The sequence below is a fragment of the Mobula birostris genome, chromosome 29 (assembly GCF_030028105.1).
Source record: "Mobula birostris isolate sMobBir1 chromosome 29, sMobBir1.hap1, whole genome shotgun sequence".
Lineage (NCBI taxonomy): Eukaryota > Metazoa > Chordata > Chondrichthyes > Myliobatiformes > Myliobatidae > Mobula > Mobula birostris.
The window spans coordinates 24,346,545-24,356,718 of record NC_092398.1 but is presented as its reverse complement, the minus strand read 5'-3'; the positions used below and the strand labels follow the sequence as shown (position 1 = coordinate 24,356,718).

The window sequence follows — 10,174 nt, the reverse complement described above, 5'->3', positions numbered from 1 at the left end:
GGGAGGGGCAAGTAGTTTACACAGAGAGAGTGGTGCGTGCTTGGTATACGCTGACTGGGATGATGGTAAAGACAGATAGCTCAGAGACTTTTCAGGGATGTTTATGTCGGCGAAATGAGCTAATTGGAAGGATATCGACATTGGGTATTCAGAGGGGATTAGATTAATTGGCCAGTAATTTAATAATTTAATTGATCCGACAATAGTAGGCCGAATGGCCTGTCCCTGAGCTGTACTGTTCTACGCTCTATGTTCTAAGAGATTGGAAGAAGCGTACAGGAAAGCCTCCAGTGCTGACCATATTTGCAGCCGACTGTCCACTGTGTCTGTAGTCAGGAGATATTGGTCGGCTGAGGGCCCACGAGGTATTCTATCAGACATTCGTATTTGAGGTGGAATTGCGGGTCTCGGTCTCACCCTTTGGCTCATGCTCGGTGAAGGCCAGCAGGAGCGAGGCAAACATGGAGCGCCTGAAGACCTGACGGAAGTCGCTGCCGGCGAAGACGTAGATAAGAGGGTTGAGGGCGCTGTTGAATGAGGCCAGGGCCTCAGTGAGTATATACCAGTTAAAATGACTCTGCATGTAGGCGTTTGGTATGAGGGCGTAGAGAGTGCTGGGGAGCCAGCAGATCATAAATGCGGCGACCGTGGTCACGATCAGGCGTATGGGCTTCCTGGACTCAGCGAGCCTGACCCCTTGCAGCCTCCGGCCAACGAAGGCGTAGCAAATGATCATAATTACAAGAGGCGGGAGGGCGAAGGTGAACGTGATCCAAATTAGCGCACACACGGAAAAATACCAAGAGAAGAATACAAGCATAAAGATGACGATGGCTATGACCCAGACCACGAAGCAGGTCACACGAACCCATGCGAGGCTCAGATGTTGCTGGAACCATATGGGCCGTGTAATAGCCAGGCAGCGGTAGATGCTGATCAGGCATAACAGATATAGGCTGGCAAAAGCGACTAGGAACATAGTGGGTAATACAACCAGCCAAAAATAAATGGGTTTAAGCTGGAGAATAGTGTATAAGGGGAGACACAGGCAATAAATCAGGTCAGCCACAGCCAGGTTCAGGAAGCACACATTCCAGACGTTACTTTTCATCTTGAAGCCCGTCACCCAGATGACTGCGCCGTTTCCCGGGGCGCCCAGTAGGACGGTAAGGATAAGGATGACCGTTGTCATGACGGAAGGTGCTCCCCACTCCATTCTGAATCTACCGGTCGCGAAATTGTTGGGGGAGAGATTCCCAGTGAACGTCGAATTGGACACTCCTTCAGAGAGCGATATGTCTGATCTGGTGGTGGAAAAATTGTGGAAGTTAGAGGGTTGAATAATTGAGCGAAGAGGTATTGAGGAGAGAAGGAGAGAACGAAGAAGGAAGATAGCCACACGGAACGGAAACAGGACACGTAATATGGCAGTGAAGGTGGAGTAAGTCTGCTGCAGCGCAGAGACCACAATCTTCTTTCATTACTTGCCGCTGGACCCCGGCCGCCCAGAACTGTCAAATACCGTGTGGTGGCTGCCCGTGTTTTATCCTCCCCACGTGAAACAAAGTGCCACGGAGGCGTTCCCTATGAAGGGTATCCACCCGAACACAGCCGTTATTTTGATCCTGTATCATCCTCTGCAGCCAGGAGAATATTCTACTGGATTAGGGTGATCAGGTTGCTACAACCACTGATACAAGTTCCCGAGACCGTGTGAGTTTGCTCCGGGTACTCCGGTTTCTCCACGTTCAACAGACGTACTAGTTATGAGGTTATTTGATCATTGTAAAATATCCTGCGAAAAGGCTGCGATTAAATAGGTTGGCTGCTGGCGGTGCGGGCTAGATGGCAGAAAGGGCTGCTCCACGTGTGTCTCTAAATACAGTATGTGCCTAAGACACTTTGCAGAGTACTGTAGAATGGCTTTCCAAAGTGCTCATAAGCTCCCTGTTAAAAGAACGGCCCTGCATTCTGCGGCTGTGTCGTCTAGTCTTAGCCTACTTCCCATAGGAAACATCTATTCTACATCCACTCTTTCGAGGCCTTTTCACATTGAACAGCTTTCTATGAAGACTTCCCCCCCGCCCACCAATTCTTCTGAATTTCAGTGAGTAGAAGTGAGTGCCTCATATGACAAACCTGTCAACCCCAGAAACTCGAGACGCCAGTAGGTTAATTGATCACATGACAGTAATTGGGCGGCACGGTCTCGTCGGGTCGGAAGGGCTGATTACCGTACTTTATCTCCAAATCTAACTAAAAATTAAAATTAACTTTAAAATAGCCTAGCCTTTATATTCGGTTAAGTCTCCGCTCGAGATAAATATAAGCCTTACCCTCAATGTTGCTCCTACAATGGAAAAGCGATTCTACCTGTCTGCACCATCTCTATAGCTAGTATCTTAATTTCCTTTGTTAGGCCATCCGTAAGCTGCTTTCCGCCGCATGAAAAACAAGCCCAGGCTTTCTAACCTCTGAAGTTCTCCTCACTGAACTGCATATTGATAATCCCACTGCCCTGCCTTCATTGCCTAAGAGAATATACTCTCCTGAAAAACCTCCCGAAAGTAGTAAGGCAGGCCTCCTTCCACAACGCCGCCACGCTGATGATCCCTGATCAGCCACCACATTGCCAAATTAATATAAAACCCGTGGAAATGCATCTCACCTTTCCCTGGAACCTCCGGCTCCTTCCCGGTCCTCAGCAGTTTTGGAGTCTTGTACTTAGACGTTAAGTTCTCCTGAGCGCACGAAAGTAATCTTGAACGGGACTTGCACAGAGACGGACGGTGGGATTTCCTAAGTGCTCGAGGTAGATCGAGGAGTTGTGTCTTGTGCTGAATTTGGATGCTGATTTAGTAAAGATGGGGCCTTGGTTCCGAATGAGCGAAAAGATGAGTTCGTCCACCTCGGTAGAGACTCTCTGGGTTTGAAGATCCAGGAAGCTCAATATAAAGAAGTTGAGTTGTTGAAATCATGAGATAATGCTTTACTCAGAAAGCACAGAGGGAAAAAACATTTCCTCTTGTTTTTGAGAAGTAAAGTAGATAAAGCGATCACGTGGTAAATTTCTGAAATTAACCCCATAAGGTCAGGTGATTTATCTACCTTCAGACCTTTTGATTCCCCAGAACTTTCTATCAAGGAATAGTGAATTCCGACACTTCATGCTGGTGTCTTCCACAGTGAACACTGATGGAAAATACCTATTCAGGTGGTCCGCCGTTTGCGCGTCCGCCTTTAGTACATCTCCAGCATCTTTTTACAGCCGTCCAAACACTCTGGGTTTGAAGTTACAAGAAGCTCAATATGCACAATTTCACGTGTTGTCATCATGAGATAATACTTCACTCAGAGAGGAATGAAGAATAAAACATTCCATTTATTAGAGGCCACGGGATTTATTTCTGCCGGACATTGTATGATGGGACAGTGCAGAGTTTCTTTTTGTGATTACTCCATCTGTTCCAGATGACTGATCTATCCCAGTCCTTCGATTTACCCCAGAACTTGCTGTCGAGGAATAGTGAATTCACACCCATCCTGCTCGTGTCTTCCACAGTGAGTAGAGATGAAAAATATTTATTCAGATCATCTACCAATTCCGTGTCCCCCATTACTAACTCAACAGCATTTATTTACTGAGGCCCAACATCCATTCTTGTCTCTCTTTTACACTTTACTTATCGTAGGAAATATTTGGTATCCTCTTTAATTTTATTGGTCAGTTTACCTTCGTATTCCATCTTCAATTACTTTTTAGGTTTCTTCTGTTGGTTTTTGAAAGCTACCTAATCCTCTGAATTCCTAGTAAATCTCGCTGTATTTTTGGTTACCGTTTGGATTTCTGTTGGCGTTAACTTCTTTTCTTGCCCACGATTGTTTCATTGTGCCTTGAGAATACTTCCTTCTGTTGGGATGTTTATATTCTGCGCCTTCCGAGCTGCTTCCGGAAATTCCAGCCATTGCGGTTCTACCAACGTCCAAAGTGTTCTTTTCCTATCTATTCTGGCCAACGCCTCTCTCATGACTCTAATTACCTATATTCTGCGGTCACTCTACTTACCTATATTCTGCAGTCGTACCTGATACATATGTGTTCAGAGCAATTTCTTCAGGATAAATTCAATCATAATATGATCACTTTACCCTTAGGGTTCTTTTACCTTAAACTTTTCCCTCAGTTCTTCAGCGACTAAGACAGGGACTTCTTACACTTGCAGTTTTTTTTTTTAGCTCTATCCATATAACCATATAGCAATTACAGCACGGAAACAGGCCATCTAGGCCCTTCTAGTCCGTGCCGATCTGTTACTCTCACCTTGTTCCACCGACCTGCACTCAGCCATAACCCCCGATTCCTTTCCTGTCCATATATCTATCCAAATTTACTTTACACGACAACATCAAACCTGCTCCATTTCTGCTGGATGCTCGTTCCACACAGCTACCACTCTCTGAGTAAAGAAGTTACCCCTCATGTTACCCCTAAACTTTTTCCCTTTAACTCTCAACTCATGTTCTCTTGTTTGAATCTCTCCCACTCTCAAATGGAAAAAGCCTATCCACGTCAACTCTATCCATCCCCTTCATAATTTTAAATACCTCTTTCAAGTCCCTTCGCATCATTCTCTGCTCCAAAGAACAAAGACCTAACTTGTTAAACCTTTATCTGTAACTTAGGAGATGAAACACAGGTAACGTTTTAATAAATCTCCTCTGTACTCTCCCAATTTTATTGACATCTTCCCGATAATTCGGTGACCAGAACTGTACACAATACTCCAAATCTGGCCGCACCAATGCCTTATACAATTTCAACATTACATCCCAACTACTATACTCAATGCTCTAATTAATGAAGGCCAGCATACCAAAAGCTTTCTTCACCACCCTATCACATGAGATTCCACCTTCAGGGAACTATGCACCATTATTCCTAGATCCCTCTGTTCTACTGCATTCTTCAATGCCCTACCATATACCATGTATGTCCTATTTTGATTAGTCCCACCAAAATGTAGCACCTCTCATCTTTCAGCATTAAACTCTATCTGCCATCTTTCAGCCACTGCTGAATCCATTATACTACAACGAAATTAATGCCTAACGATTGAACCTTCCTAACTAACCTTCCGTGTGGAATTTTGTCTAAGGCTTTATGAAATCCATACAGACAACATCCAACGCCTTACCCTCGTCAACTTTCCGAGTAACCTAATCAAACATTCTATAAGATTTGTCAAACATGACCTTCCACGCACAAATCCAGGATGACTGTCTCTAATCAGCCCTGTCTATCCAGATAATTGTATATAGCTTCTCTAAGAATACTTTCCATCAATTTACCCACCACTTACGTCAAACTCACAAGCCGATAATTGCTAGATATAGTCTTAGAACCCGTTTTAAACAATGGAACAACATGAGCAATATGGCAATCCTCTGGCAACATCCAACCCCGTTTCTAATGATATTTGAAATATTTCTGTCAGAGCCCCTGCGATTTCCACACTAACTTCCCTCAAGGTCCTAGTGAATATCTTGTCCGGACCCAGAAACTTATACACTTTTAGATTCCTCAACAGCGCTAATACTTGCTTTACTTTAATCGTCGTACTTTCCATAAATACCCGTCTGGTTTCCTTTACCTTACACAATTCAAAATCCTTCTCCTTAGTGAATACCGAAGAAAAGAAATTGTTCAAAATCTCCCCCTTTCTTTTGGCTCCCCATATAGCCGTCCACTCTGATTCTCTGAGGGACCAATTTTATCCCTCACTATCCATTTACTATTAGTACAACTGTAGAAACCCTTTGGATTTATTTTTATCTACTTGCTAAAGTAGCCTCCTATCTTATTTTAGCACTTCCAATTTCTTTCTTAAGATTCTTTTTTACGTTCTTTATATTTCTCGAGCACCTCATTAACTCCAAGCTGCATATATTTATTGTAGATCCCTATCTTTTTCAAAACCAAGCTTGCAATATCCCTTGAAAACCATGGCTCCCTCAAACTTTTAAACCTCCTTTCAACCTAACAGGAAGATTCTCTCCACAACGACTCCTTTCCAATATTTTTATTTTAATTTTGCATATAAGAATACAGTGTACAGGAAAAAATATATTGCACATAATGACTCCTTACGCTATATTCATACTGATTAATTAATACGTAAGATTGAAATATAGTAATTTTGTTATATTAAAAATGTTACTCACTACCAAGACCGAAGATGATTAGTAAAGAAAAAAATGAAAAAAAGTTTCAGTCATCATCTGTGGTTTAACAGCAAATCAAATGTTTAGAAAATCATTCACACAAGTTACCTACAATGTTTGAAAGTCTTTGCTGGATTCAGAGATTAAACATCGAATGTTCTCTACATTTATACATGACATGACATCACGAGACGATTGAGAGTGAATGGGTGGGGACACAGCTTTCCATTTGAGCAAGATTGTCCTTCTGGCCATAGGATAAATAAAGGCCAAATATGCAAGTCAGATGACTCCAAAATGATATCGTTTCCTCCAACAATACCAAATAAAAGTGTCAAAGGATTAGTTTTAAAGTATATTTTGAAAAGTATCAAGAAGGTTTGAAGTACTTCTTTCCAATATTTTTCAAGACTCGGACATGTCCAAAACATGTAAATGAGTGAAGCTTCTCCATTATTACATTGATCACAAAACGGAGATACACCTAAATAAAAGCGAGGCAATTTATCCTTGGTCATATGGGCGCAATGTACCACTTTAAATTGTAGGACAGAGTGGTGGGCACATAACGATGAAGTGTTAACCAATTTATAAATTTGATTCCAAGTTTACTCAGAAATTGAAATCTGTAAATCTTGTTCCCAAGGTATTTTTTTATTGTATCTGAAGGAACAATTCTCATTCTCTACAGCATATTTTAGACAGTAGATATAGATCCATTATTAAAAAAAATCAAATTAAAAAATGCATCCAGTAGGTTCTTCTCAGGGCTTTTGGGAAATATTCTTATTTGACACCGTCAAAAATCTCTTATTTGTAGGTATCAAAGAAAAAAATGAGTTTTAGGTAAACTGTATTTCGTTGAGAGTTGTTCAAACGATAAGATACTTCCCTCTACAAACAAGTCCTGAAAGCATTTAATACTTAATACATCCTGTTCTTTAAAAGCCATATCAATCGTAGAGCGTTTAAAAATAATTAGAAAAATGATACTCGATAGAAAAATCTCAATAAGCCAAATTATTTTCGGGATTGTATCCGAATTCTCACAGTGAATCCACAAAGATTCAATAACCTTCTTTCCATTGTCACCTCTTACTAATGATTTCAATTCATTTTTTTCAGCATCACACCAACGCCACAACTTCTGCCGTCCTGCCTGTCCTTGCGCTACACTGTAAAACCTTGGACATTAAGCTGCTAGCTACTGAAAAATCCTCTTTCAGCCACGAAAGGATATTGGACCATCTCGGGTTCAGGTGTAATCAGTCCCTTTTGTACAAGTCATACCTTCACCAGAAGAGATCCCAATGTCCGATGAATCTAAGTTCCTGCGTGCCCTCTGCACTAGTTCATCAATTACGTCATCATCTGCCAATTCTTCCTATTCCTACAATGACTGGCGCATGACACAGTTAGCAATTCAGCGATTAGCACCCTGAAAGTCTTGTTTCTTAGTTTCTACCGAATTCCCTAAAATGTCTCTTCAGGACCTCGTCACTTTGTCTCCCTATTTTATTCGTGCCAATAGGAAGTAATACTTTTGGCTGTCCCCTGTCGTCTTTGGGAATGTCCTTGGATCGTTTCAGAGACATTCTTTATCCTGGCAGCACGGAAGCAACATACCGTTCGTGTATCGTGGATCATGAAGTGTGTGAAGTTAACATTACTGGGGTAAAGATCCTTGGCAAACTGATAGGTCTGAACGTGGATGAGTCACATAGACCTGATGGTGTACACCCCAGTGCTCAGAAAGAGGTAGCTGAAGAGATTGCAAAGGCAATCGTAATGATCTTTCAAGGATCACTGGTTTTTGGAATAGGTCCGAAGACTGTAAAATTGCAAACGTCATTAGACTCCTCAAAAATGGAGAGAGGAAGAAGAAAGAATATTGTAGGCCAATTAGTCTGACCGCAGTGGTTGGGAAGATATTGGAGTCGATAGTTAAGGATTTGGTTTCGTGAACTTGGAGGCTGAAGACTAAAATGAAATACTTACAAAATAACGGTAAAAATATGAACCAGGACATTACACTCTCTGATACCAAAATAATCATGTCCTCATGACCTCATGATAAATATAAGCTTTCCTCTCAATGTTGCTCCCACAATGGGAAAGCGATTCTGACTGTCTACACTATCTCAGTATCTGTTATCTGAATCCCGTGGAAATTCATCTCACCTTTGCCTGAAATCTCCGGCTCCGTCGCGGTCCTCCGCAGGTTTGGATACTTGCACTCAGACGTTAAATTCCCTTGGGCGCATGGGAGTAGCCTTGCACAGGACCTGAACAGTGATGGACGGTCGAATTCATTGGGTGATCGAGTTATTTTGAGGAGTTGTTTCTTGTGCGGAATTTGGATGCTGATTTAGCAAAGGTGCGGTCTTAATTCCCAATGAACAGAAGAGATGAGTTACTCCACATCGGTAGAGACACTCTGGGTTTGTAGTTCCAGGAAGCTCAATATTAGGAAGTTGAGGTGTTGACATCATGAGATAATATTTTACTCAGAGAGCAGTGAATAACAAAGCATTTCCTTTCATTGTTGAGAAGTTAAGTTAGAAGGAGGCCACGTGGTTAATTTCTGAAATTAACCCCATTTGCTATAGAGCATGCGCGGTTGAATTATTCCTCATTTAATACATTTCCCGACATCCTTCACAACGGAGCGCACACCCTGTAAGCAACAGCATTGTAGACTACATCCAGCAGGACAACCACTTCAAATTTCTTACTCACTCTTCTTTCAGTTCGTCCTGACGAAAGGTCTCGGCCCGAAACGTTGATTGTATTTCTTCCTCTGATGCTGCCTGGCCTGCTGCGTTCCACCGGCGTTTTGTGTGTGTTCTTCCACCAGAAGCGCATTTTCTCTTCCGGAAAGTCGCCGCCGTTTTCGTGTGCCTTCTACTGGCCAGTATCTTTACAAGATGGTTTAACCCAGCCATTATCAATGTCCTTCTGAGATTGTCTGCCTGGCATCACAGGTTGCTCAGTCAGAATCTGTGACATACACCCGCTACACATACCAACTGCCCTCGCGGTTCCATGTGACACTGATCAGGAGAACAAAGCATGTGTTACAGCGTGCCTAATGGTGACCTGCAGGCTACCGGAGGGAAGGAGCGTCTTCCACCTCTTTTGGTAGATATTTATCTCCACCCCGCTACCCTGGAGGTTGCCGATCTCTCGATTGAGAAAACGTGTCCTAGTATATGGATAGAAGACCAGAGAATGTTGCTGAGGTGGATGATAAATCATACTCGATGAGCTGAATGGCCTTATTCTGCTTCTATGTCTAATAGTCTATGGTGTCTAAAATTGAATGGAATGAAGAGATATGCACTAAGTTTGAAGAGATTAATGTAGTTTGGGGTCGGGTTATCACAGAAATGGTGTGCTTGTAGGACCAGTTCCCGTGTTTCATTCTTCAACATGTTGTGTTCTGAACGCACTGAGCGATAGCCTCCTCTCTCGGTCCCTGATGCAAAGGGGGAAGATACTCTCGTTGAAAAAGTTCCATATCTGTCCCCACCACTGCCGCTCGGCCGAAGTGCCTCGAAGGGAATCTCTGAGATGTTGTCTCCAGTGTGACCATGCTTTGGAATTACGTTCCCCAATGTTTAACTACGACGCCATGAGCCTTTGCATCCACATTTCATAGTTTCATTTAATTGTTAATCAAGCATACATGATTATAGCCGAACGCAACAGCGTTACTCCGGGGCCAAGGTAAACAAAAAATACCAACAGCAAACATAACAAAACAATATAAATGTTTGCACGTGCATATAAGATATCAGTAAATACACTCAGACAAAAAAATATAGTCTGAGACCGTGAGTCCATGAATGCTGCAGAAATCCGAACCATATGTGAACAGGAGTTTCACAGATAGTACATGGAGACTATCAGTGATTTCTTCCTCACTGGAACTCACTGTGTCTGACGCTGG

The 10,174-nt window shown here is 42.5% G+C and overlaps 1 protein-coding gene across 1 annotated transcript; it reads right to left on the bottom strand.

Annotated features, from left to right (window-relative positions):
• Window positions 1-373: 373 nt before the first annotated feature.
• Window positions 374-1,192, bottom strand: LOC140190153 (C3a anaphylatoxin chemotactic receptor-like). The gene has a single exon (XM_072246663.1). The coding sequence runs from the start codon at window positions 1,190-1,192 to the stop codon at window positions 374-376; it is 819 nt and encodes a 272-aa protein (XP_072102764.1).
• Window positions 1,193-10,174: the final 8,982 nt, after the last annotated feature.

Excerpts from the sequence above, each read along its gene's own strand:
- LOC140190153 (XM_072246663.1), bottom strand. The coding sequence starts at position 1,192 with ATGACAACGGTCATCCTTATCCTTACCGTCCTACTGGGCGCCCCGGGA.